This window comes from Glycine max, chromosome 18 (genome assembly GCF_000004515.6).
Source record: "Glycine max cultivar Williams 82 chromosome 18, Glycine_max_v4.0, whole genome shotgun sequence".
NCBI lineage: Eukaryota > Viridiplantae > Streptophyta > Magnoliopsida > Fabales > Fabaceae > Glycine > Glycine max.
This window is the reverse complement of record NC_038254.2, coordinates 23,292,257-23,313,392: the sequence shown is the minus strand read 5'-3', so window position 1 is coordinate 23,313,392 and position 21,136 is coordinate 23,292,257. Positions and strand designations below refer to the sequence as shown.

Below are 21,136 nucleotides of genomic sequence, written 5' to 3'. Positions count from 1 at the left end.
AACTCCAATGACTTTTCTATCTATAGGCTTGTTAACTAGCTCCCATGTTCTGTTTTTTTTGAATCATTGACATCTCCTCCTTCATTGAAATTTTTCCATTTTGGGTCTTTTAATGCTTCTTCACAACTAGCAAGTTCACATATTGCTCCTTCATTGTTGATGGATCCATTTGTTCTTTGTGGATTCTTCCAATCCAAATTCTGATCTTCATTGAAATGCACATCTCTTGTGACAGTCATCTTTCCGATTTAAGGATGATACACTTTGTAGGCCTTTGAAACTTAACTATAGCCCACAAAAATACCCGGAATCTCCTTCTTGTCAAGTTTGTCCCACTTAACCTATGGAACATGTGCAAAACAAACACAACCAAACACTTTAAGAAATATTAATGAAGACCTATACCCATACCAAGCCTCAAAAGGAGTTTTATCTTCCAAGGCCTTGGTTGGAAGTCAATTTTGAAGAAATACTGTTGTATTAGTTGCTTCTACCCAAAATTCTTTAGGCAATTCCTGCTCATGCAACATACATCTAGTCATTTCCATTGCCGATATATTTCTCCTTTCACTAACTCCATTTTGCTCTGGAGTTATAGAGCTGTGAGTTGATGTTCAATGCCAGTTTCTTCACAAAATAAATTAAATTGTGCTGAGATATATTCCTTCCCATTATTGGATCTTAGAACTTGAATCTTGCAGCCACTTTGAGTTTCCACCATCTTCTTGAACTTTATAAATACTCCAGCCACTTCATGCTTGAATTTTAAGGAAAAAATCTAGCACATTCTTGTAAAATCATCTATGAAAAGAATAAAGTATGAACTACCTTGTAGTGATGGTGTTCTTTGAGGTCCTGCCACATCAGTGTGAATTAGTTGCAGCTTTTGAGAGGCTCTCCAAGTTGATTTGGGAAATGGCATTCTATTTTGTTTACCAAACTGGCAAGCATTGCAATTTGGCAAGTGATCAGAAAATACCGGTAGACCTCTTGTCATGTCTTTCTTCTTCATGTTCAGCATTCTTTGAATATGACAATGGCCAAGTCTCTTATGCTAAAGTTCTATGGGGTTGGCTTGAGTGAAATAGGCTACCTGCTCCTCCTCAATTGGATCAAATGAGAAGCTTTTACCTCTCATTTTAACTCTTAGCATCTCCAGACCAACAATGTCAAAGATAAGGCAATGTTGATTTACAAAGGATATTTTAAATCCTTTTTCTATCAACTAACTTATGCTAAGAAAATTTTGGTCAATATCGAGTACATAAAGAAAATTTGAGATTGTCTTTATACCTAAATTTGTTGAGATTATGATGGTTCCATTTCCTTTTGCTAAAATATAGCCACTGTTCCTAATTCTGACTTTTGAGACTTTAGTAGGCTTCAAATCCTTGAAGAGTGTTTTGTCATATGTCATGTGGTTTGTACAACCACTGTCAATCAGCCAGCATTCTAAACTACTCCTTGCTGAAAAAGATGTTGCCACAAACATTTGATCTTCTTCGTCTTGCTCTATGACCTGGGCATTGTCTTCAGTTGTAGAAACTTGCCTTTGCAAATTACAACTTCATGTCCAAGCTTATTGCATTTGCTGTACTTTGCGTCTGGTCTTCTCCAGCATTTGAATGGTGGGTGACCCATTTTGCCACAATGGTGACAAGGTGGGTAATTTTTATTTTTACCCTTACTTTTACTTTGGTCATTTACAGTACTTCCACCTTTATATTGCTTGGCTGGTAAAGCACCATCAACCACACAATCTTGTCTCATAAGCCTTCGCTGCTCCTGGGCTTGCAAGGCATGTAACACTCTTGCCAAAGTGATCTTGGACAAATCCTTTGTGTTCTCCAACGTGGTTATTGATGCTTCATATCTCTAAGGCATTGCAACCATAATTTTTTCTATAATTCTAGAATCAGCCAATTTAGTGCCCATTAATCTAACCTTATTAGCAATGCCAAGCAATCTGCCCAAGTATTCTTTAATTGTCTAATCTTTCATCCTTTGGAGCTCAAATTCCCTCATCAAGTTCAGCACTTGCATGTCTCGAATCCTCTCATCCCTTGCGTATTCTTCCTTTAAATAATCCCATATTGCTTTTGGTGTTTTGATGGTCATGATTCTGGTGAAGACAGTTTTTGAAACACCAACAAACAAACAAGATTATGCCTTTGCTTTCTTGGTTTTCCTTTCCTTGTGTTTTTTTATCTGAGCCATGGTGGGATTGCCTGGTAGCGTAGGAACATTGTAATCCTTTTCTAGAGCTTCCCATAAATCCAATGCCTCTAGGTAAGACTCCATTCTAACTGCCCAAAGGTCATAGTTCTCCCCATCAAAGACAGGAGAAGCAACTTGTGAAAAGCTTGCTTCAACTTCCATTTTCACAGGTCCCGTAAGAAGATAGTTGTGATACCACTTTGTCGGTTTTATGGAAGAAAAGAAAAATAAAATAGAGGAGAAAACCCGAGAGGAATGCGTTGAATATTTGAAGAAGGAATGGAATGATCAATTTTATTCATTAGCACCAGTACATTTATAATAATTCAAATAAAATAGAAAACTATCATGTTACCAAGATTTTAGCAATCCGTGGATAACAACCTAACTTGCTCCTAAAGTGTAGGAACCACTTATTAACTAAAACAAAAACTAAAAAAATAGAAGATAAAGATAAAAGAGCCACATAATGCAATCCAAAAGCAGATAATTAACAAAGGACCTCTATGGCTTGTTGTTTTACTGAGAGAGATATGTTCTTCTTATGTCAATTCTTTATGGGTTTGATGGTGAAGGAAGAAGGGAAGAAGAGGAGAGATTATGGGTTTGAATCTTTCCGCTAATAAAAAAATTAACATACTAACAAATAATATTTTTATATATAAAAAAAATCTTCATGGGTTGTTAAAAGAGAGAGATGCTTTACCTGAAAGAAAGAAATGCAACTGTAACAAACCCTCTAGACCACTACTGAGACATGTGAAGTTTGAAGTCACAAGCACGTTGGCTTCCTCCAAGGTCTTCACCAAGTGTAACATCCTGTTTTTTTAAAAATAAATTAAAAATAATTTTATTTAAAAATAAATAGAATTTTAAAAAACAATGAGGTTTTTAATTAAATAAATAAGAAAAAATAGTTTTATTAATTAAAATAATGGTTTTAAAGTACATAAAATAAATATGTGTTTTTAGAAAATGAAAAGGATGTTTTATTTATTCATTTGATAGGAAGTAAAATAGAGTTTATTTTTATAAAATAATAAAATAAAGTAAATAATAGGCTCAAAGTATCTTAGCAAATAGAGATATATTAGGTCATTTTTTACATTGATATGTTTCTACGCTCTCTCTTCTTTCCAAATTCGTTATCCCTTCTTCATATCCCAAAATCATCTCTTTTTTCCCGCATACACTCAAACCTATCTCGGCAAAACTATGGTCTCAGACTCGTTATCGGTTGTATCGCCCTGAAATTTGGATCCCATCTTAGAAACTCATTTATGCACATTCTCGCCGTTGGGATTTACGAAATAATGTCTATAGAGTGAGAAATATCCCTTGCACCAAGACAGTGAAATTAAGGCTTCAATCTCTTATCCTTCTCTCTAACGCTTGGAAACCCTAGCAGAGCAACCAGAGAAAATGCTTGAGGAATCTTAGGAAACCACTAGAGATACCATTATTGTGGTTGGACTACACACGTGAGCCCGCTTAGAGGTAAGAGATGAGTTTATCACAATTGGGGTTAGAGTGAACATGTGCAGAGATTCTTAGAGCATCAAATTAGGGTTAATTTTAGGGTGTTTATGTGTTTTAATTCTGTCTGTACAATGATAACTACAAATTGACTGTGTTTGAATGATCAATTGATCTTTCGATGCGAAATTATTTTGAATTGATATATTTTTGTGTTGAGTGTGAACCCTAGAAATTGGGGTTTTTTCTAATTAACGTGAATTAATAAAATTAAGTAAAGAGGGATTTACCATAAGAGGGAGTGAGATATTGATTTTGTATTTTCCCCTTTTCGTGCTTTTTAGGATTTCTTTTATATAGTTTGGAATTAATATTATAGTTGAAATTAATCGAAGATTCCTAGTATATTGTGTGGTGTATTCTTAGATAATATATATGAATTCATGTATACTTATTTTTACATTTATATATACATATATATGTGTTTTTAAAAATATTTGAGATTAACTCATGTTAATAATCTCATATTATGCTTGTTAGTTTGGAAAGGTATTTTCAATGGCAACTTTAGTTACTATATAAATATTTACTTATGATGTTTTTTTTTTATATAATTGAGTCCAGTAGATTTGCTTTCTGCTTTTTTATATTTGAATTGTTTACTCTTATGCCTTGTTTCATGTTAGTTACATGCGTGTGTGTGTGTGTGTGTGTGTGTGTAAATGCATGGTAAAGTGTTCATATAATTATTTGGAATTGGTGCAATGAAAGTTTATTTGAAATTCATGATCCAATATGATGTGTGCTAGTTATATATATATAGATTTAGCTACATATATATTTGATGTAAATAATATTGTAGTGTTGTTATAGTATGATTCTGAAAATTATTCAAGTGTTGGAGTTTGAGAATATTATGGTTAGATTTGATGTACATGTGTATGTTGTACCTTATGAATATTGTTATGAATGTTATGAAGATGTATAAATAAACATGAGGTGTAGTGACATATCATTTTGGGATTATGAAATTGTGATTGAAATTGAGTATAAGTGGCAAGTTGAGCATGTATTAATCAGTGGGATACACGTGAACATGCGATGGTAGATTGTGACATTGTGAGATGTTAAATTGTGGACATGAGATATGATTGTGAATAAGTGTATGGTTAATATTTGATGTGATATTACTTGTGTTGTGAGTTGTGAATTATACAATAACCTGACTGGTGTTTACCTTGAGAAAAGTGTTTATGCACAAGGTCTTAAAAAGAAAGTGTAGGATTCCAAGTTAGAAACCTGAGTTGTTAAATTGTAGTGCAATGCACGAGGTGTTAAAATAAAAGTGTAGGGTTCCAAGTTAGGAACCTGAGGTGTTAAATTGTAGCACAATGCAGGAGGTGTTAAAAGAAAAGTGTAGGGTTCTAAGTTAGGAACCTGAGGTGTTAAATTGTAGTGCAATGTGTTAAACGTGTTTGCAAACAAGTGTGAGGTCATGGGTATTGTATAATTCATGAGTAGTGTTTGCATGCAAAAGTTGTTTTAGGGGTTAGACCTGAATCTGTAACACCCTCTACCCCACACATATATGCACTAATAATAAAAGGAATAAGAAATGCAAAATTAATTAAAAGTTTTTAAAACACATTTAAATAAAAGCATTTCAAAAGGGTAAAAAACTCACATTCACTTTTCTAACATCATAATAGAATGTGTCCAAATAAATAATAAAATCATTTCGGCTCAAAACAAGACCGTCGAAGACTTCTTGCAATTAATATAGAAATTTATGCCCAATGTCACATCCTATCAGAGCATTGTGTTCTAGCGCCCTCTAGCATGAGGTTCTCCATAGCCATCCACCTAATAATCTGCTCCCACGAACACAAAGTTTGAGATCATCACAGGATCCAAACACAAATAGCACACATGAAGTGAGTTATCACATTTCTAACTAATAGAGAGAAACAGGACAACATAGATATACATATCATGTAAATGAAATACAACTTACTTAAACACAGTTCATGTCATTCCACCACTTGTCGCGTAACACCACACCTCAACACAACACACCTCATTTATTTTCACATCATTCATGCACTCAAGGGTCAAACACATATCACTCAACCAATCAATATCAATCAATACACAAGTGTTATGCAACAAATATACTAAGACTCAATCCTATATGCAATATGGTACCATGTTAGTAAAACATCTCGTCGGGCGCCTAGGAGTACATGACAAGACAAACCACACACTAGTAAGTCAGGTCAATCTCACTAGGTAAAATCATAGGGAGACCAGTCAAGGTCACTCTGTTTTGCAAGAACGCTCCAACCATATGAGATCAATATAGGTTTCAAGGAACATTCAAACCGGGTGTATTTACCCCCAAGGCCTAGACTCTAAAGAGTCCGTCAGGGCCTCTCCCTCCTAATTCAGGTCCAACCCAGAAAACATTTTAGCACATAGACTTTATCTATTAACTGTACAAAACACACGACTCCTCAATTGTTCTCAAAATAATTTTATCTCGTCGCGCTTGTGATTAAACTCGTCAGTTCCCCATAGTGGTTCCCATCATAATACTCGTCGTGCATTAACTTGTCACCCTTAAAGGGTCTTATAGTTGTGTGATTATATGGCTCATAGCTCACAACTCAGTGTACACAATATCTCAAAGCACATATATATTACAAGTCAATACATACTCAATTTATCACATACATTCAGTCTCAATCACAATGGTATAATCTCAATTTAACATGTTATCACACCTCATGAATCATATACACTTTACCTATGAACTATGCAATACACACAACTACTCAATTATTTTCAAAATCATTTTAACTCATCGCGCCTCAAAGGGATTAAACTCGTTGGGTTCCCACAGTGGATCCCATCACAATACTCGTCGCGCAAAAACTCGTCGCCTTTAAAGGGTCTTACAATTGTGTAATTGCACAGTTCATAGCTCACAACTCAATATATACATCTCAATACACATGTATTTCACCATTCATCACAAGTTCAATTTGTCACATACTCACAATTTGAATCACAATTTCATAATCTCAATATAACAATTTATACAAAATATTTCTCACAACATGGGGAGTAAAACCTCTCAAACAATTCCACACAATGATATTAAAATCAATTAATCAAAATCATAAGTCAAAAACACGAAAACATCAAGAGCACTCAAGTTTATCAACCAATCCACATCAGAACATAAATTGGTCCATCAAACACAATAATATTATATTTATAATTGATGCAAGCTCCATTGGAGCTTGTAGGCCTAGGATCTTCTTCATCAATGGATTCCTTTGCTTCTTGGAAAATGAATGGTAGCGGAATGGAGAAGGAAGAGAGAGAGAGGAGACGCCACTTCAAGGAGAAGATGAGTCTAGAAGAAGCTCACCACCATAGGAGGCCATGGATAAGAGCTTGGGGGAAGAAGGAGATGAATGAAGGGAGAGGGAGAGAAGAACACGAAATTTTGTGCTCTAAGAGAGCTCTGAACTTTGAAGTTTAATATTCAAATGATCAAAGTTGAAAAAAATGCACACACATGACCTCTATTTATAGCCTAAGTGTCACACAAAATTGGAGGGAAATTCAAATTTCACTTGAATTTGAAATTGAATTTGTGGAGCCAAACTTTGGAGCCAAAATTTTACTAATTATGATTAGTGAATTTTAGTTATGGTTCAGCCCACTAATCCAAGATCAATTCCAAGATTCTCCACTAAGTGTGCTTAGGTGTCATGAGGCATGAAAAACATGAAGGACATGCACAAAGTGTGACTATATGATGTGGCAATGGGGTGTAGTAAGCAAATGCTCACCTCCCCCTCTAAAATTTAATTGGATTGGGCTTCTACCCATTCAATTAAATTTATTTCCAACCACACACATCAAATATCCACTTAGTGCATGTGAAATTACAAAACTACCCCTAATACAAAAACTAGTCTAGGTGCCCTAAAATACAAGGGATGAAAAATCCTATATTTCTAGGGTACCCTACCTACATTATGGAGCCCTAAATACAAGGCCCAAAAATAATGAAACCTTAATCTAATATTTACAAAGATAAGTGGGCTCGTACTTAGCCCATGGGCCCGAAATCTACCCTAAGGCTCATAAGAACCCTAGGGCCTTCTCTTGCATCTCTGGCCCAATCTATTTGGAGTTTTTTATCCAATGCCCTTGCGGGGTAGGATTGCATCAATAATCGTAAAGGAAAATCGTAATTCAATAAATATCCCAAAATAAACCCCAATTTAATCCTCTAAAGATCCCTACACATGTTCATTCTAACTCCAATTGCGATAAACTCATCCCTTACCTCTAAGCGGGCTCATGTGTATTCCGGCACCTCTAGCGGTTTGCTGAGATTTCTCAAGCTTTTCCTCTGGTTTCTTTGCTAGGATTTTCCAAGCATTAGAGAGAAGGAGAAGAAATTGAAGCCTTCATTGCACTCTTTGTGTGCGATGAGTATTTCTCCCTCCACAGACATTATTTTGAAAATCCCAATGATGAAGATGTGTGAAAATGAATTGTGAACCTGGTGTCCAAATTGCATGATGATCCAACTGTTAATGAGTCTGGAATTGTAGTTTTAATGGAACATGTTTAGGTGTATGTGGGAAAACGAAAGCTACGATGCGAAAGGAATTTCTCTCACCTCATATATCTTTTTTGCAAATTCCAACGACGAGAGTGTTCGAAAATGAGTTCCGAACCTGGTGCTCAAAGTTTACAATGATCCAACGATTAACAAGTCCAAGATCATCATTTTACTGAGATAAGTTTGGGTTTATGCGGGAAAAAAAGAGGATTCTGGGAGAGGAAGAAGGGAAAATGATATTGAGAGAAAGAGGAAGCGTAGAGATGTATCATCATCAGTCTGAAAACTAACTTAACGTGTCTTTATTTATAGCTAGTATACTCTCAGCCTATTATTTACTCTATTTTTATTTATTTTTATTATTTTATAAACATGAATTCTATTTTGTCTTATAAAATGAATAAATAAAATATCTTTTTTTTATTTTCTTTGAAACTATTATTTTAATTAATAAATCTATTTCTCCTTATTTATTTAATTATAAAAACCTCATCATTTTTCTAAAACTCTATTTATTTTTAAATAAAAAATCCTTTTTAAGTTATTTTACGAAAAATGGGATGTTACAGAATCAGGAAGGTGAAGCTCTAACGGATTCTTTAGAGTTTAAGCCTTGGGGGTAAATACACTCAGTTTGAGTACTCCTTTAATCCTATGTTGATCTCATATGGTTGGAGCATTCTCGCAAAACAGAGTGACTTTGATTGGTCACCTTATGATTTTACTTAGTGAGAGTGACTTGACATGGTCATTGTGTGATGTGTCTTGTTATGTACTCCTAAGCGTTCTAGTGTTGTTTTTTTACTGACATGATGCCACGTTGCATATAGCTTAAGTCTTAATATAATTTTTGCATGATGTCTGTGAATTGTTTATTATGAAATTGGTGAGTATTGTTATGTCTTGAGTCAAGTGTGTGATTCATGTGTAATGTGGTTGGTGATTGAAAAAATGAATTTTAAATGATAAAGTGGTGAAGTGACATGAATTATATTAAGTTAAGTTATGTGATAAATATTTCTATAATGTATTTTGATTATGCCTTTGTTTATCTGTATTTTATTTAAAAATATGATAATGCACTCCCTATGTGTTGTGTGTGCTTGGATCCTATGATGATTTCAAACCTTGTGTCTATGGAAGCAAATGACTAGGTAAAAATGACTTTAAAGAACCTTACACTAGAAGACGTTGGAACACAATGCTTTGATAGGATTTGACATTTGGGTATAAGTTTCTGTTTCAATTGTATGATGTTCTGAACATGTTATTTTATTTTATTCCGCTACTTAACTTGAGTTCTTTTGTAAACTTAAACGATCTTGTTTTGATCCGAAGATGTTTTTAACAAGTTTTATTGGATAACAGTGAAATGAATGTGATCCATTTACCCACGTGGATTTGTTTAGATGATTTTAATAAAATTGATTTAATTAAATTTCATATTTTTATATATTTTTCATATATATATATATATATATATATATATATATATATATATATATATATATATATATATAACAAAAAGAAAAAACTTTTTATGAGTATAATCGAAGTTAACGAGGTTCAGTGCCGTTGCCGGTTTTCTGCATCATGAATTCACAAATGGCATGTGGGCATTTCCAAATGCATACGTAAAGGCGACACAAATTTGGCTATTTACTTGAACGCGGCTAAGGTGGTTAAACCAACACTGAGACATACATATTATGATATATTCCAACCTAATTATAGTTAACAATCAATATTCAATAGTTTAGTCTTAATTAGTTATGGTTAGTGCTTTCTTCACCAAAAACACGGATAAGTGACAACCATGATTGCCACCTCTACTTAAACTAGGGCAATTTTACAAAGAAAATATCAAAATATGACCTCTTTAAAATATATTACCGATATAATTAAGATTGTTCTTACTTGATCAAAGGTCAACTCATCAGTCAAATAGGCAAGTTCCATACTAGCTACATGATGTTAACAAAGTTTGATTTTGTACTACTTAATATGGATTTTTATTAGGTGACTAACCGGCAAAGTTGCACAAGTTGTTTAACTATAATGATATCTTCTTAACATGTTTATCAATAACCTAATAATTGACAAACTTTTTACTATTAAGAAAATATTTGATAAAACTATAAGCTAGAAAGTTAGTTAATTATAAATATAAAACGACATAAATGTTATGTTTATATGATTTATATATCTATTTTGCAAAAAAAAAACACAAAAAAAAGATATTGGTAAGGATAATTTTAATTTTAAACTCTTGGAGAAATATCAAATATTTGATTGAAAAATACAATAGAGTAAATAACATAATATTAAAGGAAAAATTTTATTACAATAAATAATATAATATTGTTGTCACTTTGAAAAAATGTAAGGGTTGAAAGTGGATCGTGAGTATGGTGGCGAGAAAAAAGGCAAGCTTAATGTCTTTTATTTTATTTTGAGAAAATGGAGACTAATGTAATAGGTTGGATTTGTCTACGAGGCCTAGACTAACATGGACCATCTTTATAAGTAATTCAAAATGAATCATTAATATAGATTAATCTAAATCCACATTATTATGGTACACCTTTCATAATATATTTTTTCTCCCTCACTGCCATAGTCTTGTCAATCAACCTACAGCCTCCTACCTCCTATGTCCGACCCCATCCTCTAATTTTTATTTTTTTTATAAATGCAAAACAAAAATATCTGACTTAGAAAAACATAATTTTTTTTAGTTGATTCAAGTCTTCCCTTGTTGCAATCATCCAATCTAAGCTTTAAATGATTTCTTTTTTTTACATTGCATCACTTGAATAATTTAATTCTTCGTATTTGACTATAGAAAAACATTGTTTCTCAATCGTGCTCCATACCTTGAGCACCTTTAGATTCATCTCTTTTTCATTTTTTACAAAGACAATCATAGTCATAAGAACAAAGTCAATTAATATTCAAATGAAACATTCAAATAAATTTGGGAAGTTAGAAAGCAATCAAATCTTATCCATCTCTATTTTGTTAATGAATGTAGTTCTAGCAGAAAAATTTGAGATCCAAGGGATTTTTCAAAAACTGACATCACATTGAATCACAAGAGTCGATCGATTAGGTTATTGTTGTTAGAGAAGTGACTTTAATGAAAGGTTTGTCATCAACCAAATCCGTCATGTGTACTATTGGCAACCAAATCTGTTGCACGCGATGCCACTCTACTTTTACGAAACTCGATGTCAACAAAATCTGTTGCGGACACAATGTCCCTCCACCTTCACAAGTCTATGTGGAAGGAGTGTCCCTCCATCTTTCTAAATTTGTGTGGAAACAGTTGTGCAAAAGGAGTTGGGAGAGGAATCCAGTGTGAAAGGCATAAGATAGAACCATCTAGACAAGATTAATCTAACGGTACATAAAAGTGATACAAAATAGACCAGTTACAAAAGTTGCTCACCAAAGTAATGTCTATGAAACATATAATAGAACTTTATTTGGAAAATATCTCAAAGATAAGAGTAGAAGTTACATGTCCAAAGTTAAATGGGAGAAAAGATATGTTAAGTGTCGAAGCACACGAAAAAATTGAAGTTGAAAATTTTGAGGATTTCAAAGTTAACAACACGTAAATAAATTACACGTCGCTCCGATAGGCAACTAAGACATGAATCAAACTGTCATGTGCAATTAATGCCGTGCCATTCGAAAAATGATAACACAATTATTACAAGGCAATACACTGCCTACCCAGGACCAAACTTTTCTAGCTAAACCCTTTATTAGATAAATATTGTAAGTTGTAAATTCCTTTCCTGAAAAAATTGCAAGATTTCTTCTAAAACTGCCTCCAGAAAATGACTTCCAATTTTGATATCGGAAGTTTCAAACTCGCTAAAGGCAATATCACAAAATCACGAATAGCACAGATCATGTGGCCATTACAAGATGCAGAATGTCTTTTAGTCAATAAGCTAGGAGACAGTAGAAACGTATTGCAATTCACTTTAACGCAACTCAAGTGATTAAACCAACACAGACATTCACATTCATACCTGTAACACTACCATCAATAACCTGATCTAAGATGATTTTTTGCATGGGATAGGTGGCATAGATGATTCTCCGTTCAACTCGTCTATTCAGTATTTACGTGCCATGGGTAGAGGTAGGAAAGGAAAGGGAATAAACACAAGAAAAATGGACAGCAGATTATTTTATTAAACTTTATCTGAATCATTCAGCTAACACATCCAGCAAAAATTGGATTAGTCAGTTTTGAATTTGTCATTACGAATTATAATATTGATGGGATTTCTAATGAAAGAAGCTATCGATTTTTCCGTTTCTTTTTTACATCAAAACATATTACAGCACATGTCCAACCCTGCCCAGTTTTATACTTCTCCCTAAAGAACACTAGCAAATCAGGAAAATAACAGTCATTTTATTGAACCTACAAAAATGGGAAAAGTCATCGCTACCTATTAATTTTTAATCAAAATTCCCTTTGCAGACCATCACAAGCTTCGCCCTACGCCTCCGAATTTATGTCCTCTTGAACGAACCCCTTAAATGCAAAGTCAACCATCTCTGTCCCCATCCATTCATTTCTGCCGCCGAACAGGTGATCTGGATCTTGACCTCCTTCCCCTGCATAAAAGGGTTACAGTAAATAAACAAGGCACCATTGTAACATAAATATGAAGCCTGACAAATTCACCTGTGCAGCTTAATCTTATATGATGATGGAAGTTTGTCTGAAAAACATAAATCTTAATCTTGAAAAACTCTGGCAACAAACCTGGAAGAATCAAGAGAAGTATAGGGAGAATGCCTGCGCTGAGAATGCTTGCTATGAGGAGACCGCAAAAGTTGTCTAAAAATGAAACCACCGTACTGACTTGGTGAGTTTAAAGTATACAAAAGTTCATAAATACAACTCAACCTGGTACAGTGTCAACACTCCATTGGAAGAAGCCTATTACAATACATCCTATCTGTTTCTAATGAGTATGATCAGAATCAGTCAAACGTTTACCAGAAACTACAAATGTACCTACATATCTTAGATTCAGGGTGCAGATATCCTTACAATTATGGATAATTTCTGCACAAAATCAAAAGTTTTTTGCTCTTATATTATGTCTTATAATATATAGCAGATGGATAATTGATCGATCACAGTAGAGAAAAGATGCATGAAAATGCGATTATTACTACAAACTTGAACATTATGAAAAACATTCCATATAACATGCAATAAGATAATTTAACTTCAACTAAAAAAGACCCAAATGATTGAATCTGTGGCATGGTATCAGCTTCAGAATCCTCAAACTGCCAAAAGTCATAAGCTAAATATTTTCTCACAGAAACAAGGTACAAAATAAGTCAACTATCATACTGTACAAAAAACTAAAATATCAGATGCGCTGAAACACCCAAACTTCAATATTCCAAACCTGAACAATGTAAGGATCTCTTAATAAATAATACCTTCTTTTAGATCTGACCGGAGACGGTGATAAGTCATGCTTTCTTGAATGCAGCTTCCTGCATTACAAAAATGATATGAGACACTACATATGACAACCAGACAATGAGGTTCAAATGGAATCTGTTTTAAACCTTTTTGAGCCATCTGATCCTTCACCACTTGAATCATCAGCATGATTAATACGATCCTTCTTGGTTCTACCTCTACTGCTTACTGAAGATGAACGTCTTCTTCTGTGCCTGTCATGATTACTTGCATCTTTTTGCCTTGATTTATGTTCCCCCTTATCCTTTGCATGCTCCCTTTTCCGGCTAGTATCGTCAGTGGCACTACCTCTATGGGATTTTTCTGCTTCCTTTTTATCATCCTTGACATCAACATGAGAGGATCTTTTCCTTGAGTCTGATTCCTTTGCCTTCTCCCCATGCCTTAAACTGTGCTCTTTCACTCTTTCTTTTGCCTCACTGCCATAATCTGTTTTTTCCCTTTTCTGGTTTCTTTCATCCTTTCTTATTTGATTCTCGTTACCTTTTTCATCTATCCTAGTCTTACTACTGTGTACCTCCTTTACAAAGTCTTTCTCAGAAGTACTCCTGTCAGGCCGATCATTTTTTTCTGATTTTTTTCTGCTTTCCCTACCTGAAAGATCATCTGTTGCTTTTTCCACACTGATGTTCTTTCCAGGCAGTTCAGATCTTGATACCCCTGAAGAATCTTTAGAACTAAAACCATTAAATCTATCAAGGCTTCTTTCAATGGAATTAAGCCCATTATCCTTAAGATCTTCAGTCACCACCTTGGAAGAATGTGAATGATTGGATTCCTTGGTCACCTTGTCATCATGCAACAGATCAGTAGCAGCATCATTGCTACTTCTGGATGGTAAAGAGATGGTTTTGACCTGATTATTCATCAAATTAGTTTCACTTCTATCATGCTCATCAAGTTGTGCAATGCCATTAACAGGTAGATCATGTCTATCTGACAAAGGTTTCTTAATCCCTGACTGATAGGCAGCATCTCTTGCAGGTGTTGGCACACTGGAACTCTCAATTTCATTGTCTCCATCATCAGCATCAGAACCATAATTTCCAAGACCTAAAACATCTCCAGGAGAGCTGGAATTAGAGTTTTCACTGGTGTCTTCATTTTCTACCTTCTCTTTGATTGGAACTAAAACTTTTGCAGATGCCTTAGGAACTGTAGCTGAGGGAGGAGATGCTGATGCCTTATGATTTGAGGTGGCAACCTTGTGGCCCACTACAGAAAACACATTGTTATAACCTACAATAGTTAATACTTGATTGGTAGAATAAAATCATGTATATAGATTAATAAATACAATTTAAGAGAAAATGAGAAGGCATCAGATGATTAATTACCTTCAGCAGTAAGATCATCTTCAGCAAGAACTCTGGTTGCGATTTCGTCAAACAATTCATCAGTAACCTAAGAAGAAGCTGTAATTAGAACTACAGTATATTTATTTTTTCTGCTACATCCCGTACACTGATGTCAATAAGATAACAATGCACGTTTTAAAGAATGTTTACCTTCAAAAGAACTTCAGTCAGAACTCTTTTTATTTCTTGGTTGATTGCTACAGTTCTAGCTGCTTCAACTTGATCCTACATATGAAATACATCATACTGAATTAAAAAAGATAATGGACATTTAATTTATCTTATGGACACAAACTTTAATATTAAAAAATGAAACCTCTTCATCCTCATCCTCAGCTGATCTAGACGAATCAATGCTTTTACTATCTGCCTCATCACCTCTAGCATATGACTTGTCAATGCCATCATTTACAAATGTTTCTTCCTTCAGATTCTCTGCAGGAGCAGGGATGACTGTTTTCTTTATTTCCTCTTTCAGCCAGTTAGGGACAGAAGCCTGGAAAATAACTGCAAAATGAGGTTTGATGCCATATATGATATATCAATCCAAGCATTAACCTTTGCAACATACTTACCTTCTTAGGACGATCAGGAACACCAGATGCCCCATACGCATCAGCTGAGAAAGCCACAGTAGGATGAAGTGTAGTTCCTGTGCTAAGAGTAAACGGTGCACCACTTGGTGGAATGGTCGAAGGGAGGCCAGGTCCAGCAAACCTTCCAAATGGCGGGGCCACATGACCAGGAGTGGTGATAGAAGGGTCATGCTGCTAAATTAACCAAGTGTCAAGAGCATTAAAATAAGCATAAGTGACTAAGAAAACAACGCATTTCAAAATTAAAACCTGTTGCCCAGAAGAAAGATTTGGTGGTACTGATGGATAACTAACACCAGGTGTCACTGGAGAAGCCCAGTTATTCATTGAAGAACTGGAATCGTGATGATTATAAGTTGATTGCATTTGCAAGTCACTATCACGATTAAACCTAGGTGCAAAATCTAATGGTTGATCAGCAAGACTGATAGTGGAGTCAACTGAATGGCTGCCAGACACAAAAGGTGGTGCATGCATTGATTGTTGCACATGGCGTTCTTGCGATGAGGAACTTGACAAAGGAAAGACTGAGTATGATAGTTGAATCTGATCAAGAGCCTCTTTACCTGTTAAGTCAATATTCAGAATGAACATTGGGAAATAAATGCGGGAGAATATGAAGCATCCAAATTAAATATCAGGTCCCCAAAGACCTAGAGTCATACATTCATGAAAGCTACAAAAAGTTGAGTAATCTTTAAAAGGCCCTTTCCAACTGTCTGATATTTCTGACTACTAGCTGTTCTCCAACTCATCTTTTGATATGCAACATTTAAGTATTATAACCATACACACCTACTACTTATCACAAGGGCTGCAAATAAACCAGCATAAACAATGGGAGATGGGTTTATCATTCCTTGGCTAGGTCCTGAGCAAATAGATGAAGATGTGGTAATATTTACATGTAAGGCAGTGAGGTGCCAAAAAACATATAAGGTCCAACAATCCATATATCCTATATTCTAATACAATAAATAATGCCGAGAATATGAACAGACACCTGAAATGAGACAACTAGGTGAGCACTGCTTATAAATATCTACTTAACAATTAGTTATATAATGATGTGCATTGAAGTGTTTAAAGGATATTGCTCAATCATCACTAACGGGTGGTACTTCATCAGGACTTCCGATTCAATATATAAATAATTAAGCACAAGTTATTATTGTTAAGCACTTTGATGGTGGCAAGAAACATGCAACCATTCCCCAATTTAAGCCACCTAGTTCTCAGCTCAAGTGGCTTCATATAAAAAGTGGAAACAACTTAACAACATAATTTGCTTGCCAAGATAAGAATAAAGCAATTTCACATATGGTTCCCTATATTTCTAAACAAGAGCATAGACCTTTTATTAAAAACAGCTTCATGTCTATTATTTTGAATTAAAAAAGTGGCACCTAAACCCCCAAATACGCCATCCATTTTCTCAGCCTTTATTCCCAATGCTTGCTTGTCCAGAGAGGACAAGTAGAATAGTCATCAACAGGTGGTAATTTTATTAATGCTGGTCCTCAATTTGAAACTCTTCTTGTCCAGATATTGAAAAATTGAAAACTTTGGGCCAAAGTGAGAGCATTGTTTTGAGTTTATTACTTTATTTTAGCATTAGGTTTCCCCTTTTGTTGAGTTTTATTGTGGACAATGGAAAGAACTTCCTAGGAGAACTAATGTTATGGGGGTTCCCTTTTGTTGACTCCTTGGGCTGTGTTAGTTCTGTGGTTTTTCATGGGTGATTTTAGTTTTCTTTGTTACCTTCAGCTTTGTGTGTGTGTTTCGTGGGCATCTTATCCTCTACCCTCCCAATCTAATAATATTTCTTTTTCTATCCAAAAATAATTCATACAATCATACTCGTTGTCCATTAAACAAGAATTGTTATAGGCTGATAGCATATATTTCTTTCTCTCTCATGGTTATCAAACTGTAAATCAAATCCTAAATCAGTAGGACCTATTTGTGAACCATTAATCAAAACATAACATGAGTAATAAGATATGGTTAATACTGAAAATAACAAATATATTTGTAAACATAATAATTTATTTCCCTCATGTACATTAGTTATTGGGGGTGGGTACTTAACTTTCTCTCTTTCAACATCAATTACTAGAACTTTTCAACAGAAACTCTATTTTTTTCCCAGCTGTTGCTTTGGCTTCTCTCTCCTAGACAACGGTCCTGCTTAAGTCTCAACAGATCTGAAGAGCTGTTCACCTCCAACCACCCTCACCGCCTGTCCCAAACAACCCTACCACCATAGGCTCATCTATCCATTTGGGTAGCATGTGACAGTGAGCATTTTTCAGAAGCCATCTTCACAGACCCCTGCCCACAAGATTGTGGTCACACCCACCCAACACTGACTTGGTTTTTCATCCCACATTGACTGTTTGGCTAAATACCTTTCCCATATCAGTATTGTTGGAAAACAACAGAATTGAGATTCCTATAATTTGGTTCAGTTCTAGCAATTCAACATGCATCTCCAGTGATAAAATTAAATTCTATGCAATCTGCATCAATAGAGTGAGGACTTGCATCAAATCACATGAATCAAATCATGATTCATGTGATTCCAACTACCAAGATATCTCTTTGAACCAAATTTTGACAGGTTCATATAACAAATATACAGTATAGGCAAATTCCAGAATATTGATTTATGATCCATTTCCACAGAAGCTTCACTTGCAATTTCAATATACTAAATAAACAATTACCTGCAACAGAACTATAACTAGAAGGTACCTCCTGCTGATGAACTGATGGATTTGTCGGCAAGTTCCCTTGTTCAAATGAAACAGTCAAATCTCCTATGTCGGTCCCATCTCTAGCACTGTAAGAATGCCCATCTTGAGTATATGATGTCTCCAAACTGACAGATGCAGGCTCCTGGGAATGTCCTGAAATCCGCTGCACAGATGCATCCAAGTAAGAAAATTGTTGATAGCTTGCTGATGGATGGGATTGGTTTTGAACATCAGTATAATGTGAGTCAACAGATTGCTGATACTGATCATGATAATGGCTTTGCTCTTGCATTCTTCCAGCAGGTGAAAAAAGCGATTGTGGATGCTGACTTTCCCTTGCAGCATTAGCATCAGCCCAAGCTCTGGCCTTAGCAGCCCAATCTTCATTCTTATTGGCTATCATTAGAACATTATGTCAAAAAAATACAATACCCAATGTATTAAAAATGGAGATACAGAAACTGAAGGGGGGTAGCAAGTTTCCAAGATGCCATTGCCATATAGAACTTCAAAATCATGCAGAGGCGCACAAAAGGCAATTATTATTTACACCTGTTGCAAACTACAGTTGAAAAGTGGCGTAACTACTCACACATGCAAAAATCTATCTTGCCCAATATTCAGTGTCAAGTCATAACTCCAAATAATCTCATGAATACATACATATACAAATGAATCACAAAGGGGGAAAAAAAACAATGTATTTGGCACAGATAACATGGTCATAAATCAACCAACAAACAAAAGCTAACAAAAACAATGCAAGCCTTGTTTTCCCACTCTTCCTTTTTTTATCTTTTCTGATGAAATGCTTCCCTCTCAAGTGGATATAACATTCAACTCTTCCAGACCCTAACAATAAACGCCAAAGCCCTAATTCTGGCACGAAATACGAAAAACAACGTTTCTCACATAAGCATAAAAAAAAAAACAACAACTAACCTGGATAGCCCTGGTTTGGTGGCCAGTTTGGGTTGCCCCATTCCTACAAAAATTTCAATTCAATTAGCGAACTAACAAAACAATCAAAGAATTAAACCCTAAACTAAGAAAAAAAGATGCAAAAAACGCGAGGGGCAAGAAGGATATTTCACCTGAGGATAAGGCTGAGGAGGAACGTGGGAGTGTGGTGTGAACTGAGGAGGAGGCACGTGAGATCGAGGCGGAGGAGGGTACTGGCTGGGGTGGTAGGAATAAGCGTTCGACGGAGGAGCTGGCGGTGGCGGCGGCGGTGGTTGCTGCCACTGCGGCGGAGGGGAAGGGGTCTGGGAAGGGTGGTATTGGAATTGGGAGGAGAACCAAGGGACTTGGGGCGGGGGCGGCGGTATCTGGGGAAAGTGGTGTGGGTGGTGGTAGAGATCCGCCGTGTGCGGTGGAGGAGGTGGTGGCGGTTGCAGTGGCCTCATGTAGCCGTGGGGTTGTTGCTGGAACGAATCCATGGATTAGGGGATTTGGATTGCGATGCGCTTCGTTTTGATGGGAAAGTGCGGAGTGAAGGGGGAACTTTTAGGAAGAATGAGGAGGGTTCAGGTAGACACCGTGGGGCACCCCGCTTGCGAACCAAACTCTTTTTTCCACTCACTCTCCACTCTAGTCTATTCGTGTACGGAACAAAAAAATAAAAGCATAAATAACAAAGAAAAATATTTTTCTTAAAAAAATAACTTGAACTGTGTTTGTTCCTTCAAACTTTAAGAACGGGGGACTTTGATAATTACACTGCATGTATATTATACCTATGTTTTACTTCTTTTAAAAATTATATATATTTCAATTTTAAATAGATGTAAAGTATTTATTAACTTTTTTACAACTAATCATGTACTTCGGTTGATTAAACAGAATATATAAATTATTATAAATTTTTTTATATTTATATTTAATTCATATGGATAAAAAAAATATAAACTAATTCTTATGCATTATAAAGAAACCTAATTATATTTTTTAATGAATCTCTTTTTCAATCATATTTTTTATTCATAACATGTATGTGATAAGCTAAATGAAGCCATGAACATATGTATGAATCATGCATCATAATATAACATATATAAATAATTTTTAAAGTATACTTATGAACCTAATTAGGTGAAGTCGTAAAGGGTTTGTTGAGTTCAGTCTTGGAGGTGTTATATGGTGTGAAACCTCCTTTAAACTCAATGTTGATTCTAACATCCCAAAAGAATCACATTGAAATGAGAGAGATCTATAGATTGTACAAGTATAAGACTATATAGTTGAAAACAACTTAAAAAAATTAATTAGTATTGCTTATACCAACAAGATATATCTACATTTTGATAGCCCATCACTTAGAACTTCATAATTAAGTGTGTTTGGCTTGGAACAATTATGGTATGGGTGACCTCTGGAAAAGTTTCTTAGGAAACCTGTGAGTGAAGACAAAGCATGCTAAAAAGTTTTGTATTGGTTTGTAAGGTCAGTCATTGATCTTGAAAGCAACCAAAGAAGATTGTCGAAGTCTTAGGAAGGGCTACCTACGGAGGGTTCTAACCAACAAGGAAGTTGATTGAAGTGTTACC

The 21,136-nt window shown here is 35.1% G+C and overlaps 2 protein-coding genes across 4 annotated transcripts; both read right to left on the bottom strand.

Moving 5' to 3' along the window:
• Positions 1–281: 281 nt before the first annotated feature.
• Positions 282–2,379, bottom strand: LOC100786276 (uncharacterized). The gene is made up of 3 exons (XM_006603272.1): positions 2,170–2,379; positions 1,708–1,875; positions 282–341 (listed from the first exon to the last, which is right to left on the bottom strand). The coding sequence occupies exons 1-3, from the start codon at positions 2,377–2,379 to the stop codon at positions 282–284; spliced, it is 438 nt and encodes a 145-aa protein (XP_006603335.1).
• Positions 2,380–12,622: 10,243 nt separating this feature from the next.
• LOC100785762 (putative mediator of RNA polymerase II transcription subunit 26) lies at positions 12,623–20,213 on the bottom strand. 3 transcript variants are annotated; one of them, XM_006602343.4, is made up of 12 exons: positions 19,685–20,213; positions 19,533–19,575; positions 18,561–18,986; positions 16,081–16,397; positions 15,811–16,005; positions 15,552–15,731; positions 15,386–15,460; positions 15,215–15,281; positions 13,964–15,092; positions 13,832–13,888; positions 13,137–13,211; positions 12,623–12,985 (listed from the first exon to the last, which is right to left on the bottom strand). In XM_006602343.4, exons 1-12 carry the CDS (start codon positions 20,027–20,029, stop codon positions 12,940–12,942), a joined length of 2,955 nt encoding a protein of 984 aa, XP_006602406.1. In that variant the 5' UTR covers positions 20,030–20,213; the 3' UTR covers positions 12,623–12,939. The 3 variants fall into 3 exon arrangements, with proteins under 3 accessions (XP_006602406.1, XP_040867866.1, XP_040867867.1); XM_041011932.1 differs by having other exon boundaries at positions 15,811–16,002; positions 19,685–20,196; XM_041011933.1 differs by lacking the exon at positions 13,137–13,211.
• Between the last annotated feature and the right edge of the window lie 923 nt (positions 20,214–21,136).

What these genes read in the sequence shown, in the direction of transcription:
- LOC100786276 (XM_006603272.1), bottom strand. Translation starts at nt 2,379, where the DNA reads ATGGAAGTTGAAGCAAGCTTTTCACAAGTTGCTTCTCCTGTCTTTGAT. An exon ending in GGAAAACCAAGAAAGCAAAG is followed by an intron (nt 1,876 to 2,169) that starts GCATAATCTTGT and finishes GCAATGCCTTAG; the next exon opens with AGATATGAAGCATCAATAAC. An exon ending in AATATAAAGGTGGAAGTACT is followed by an intron (nt 342 to 1,707) that starts GTAAATGACCAA and finishes CATGTTCCATAG; the next exon opens with GTTAAGTGGGACAAACTTGA.
- LOC100785762 (XM_006602343.4), bottom strand. Translation starts at nt 20,029, where the DNA reads ATGGATTCGTTCCAGCAACAACCCCACGGCTACATGAGGCCACTGCAA. An exon ending in CCGGTCAGATCTAAAAGAAG is followed by an intron (nt 13,212 to 13,831) that starts GTATTATTTATT and finishes TTTCATTTTTAG; the next exon opens with ACAACTTTTGCGGTCTCCTC. An exon ending in ACTTCTCTTGATTCTTCCAG is followed by an intron (nt 12,986 to 13,136) that starts GTTTGTTGCCAG and finishes CCTTTTATGCAG; the next exon opens with GGGAAGGAGGTCAAGATCCA.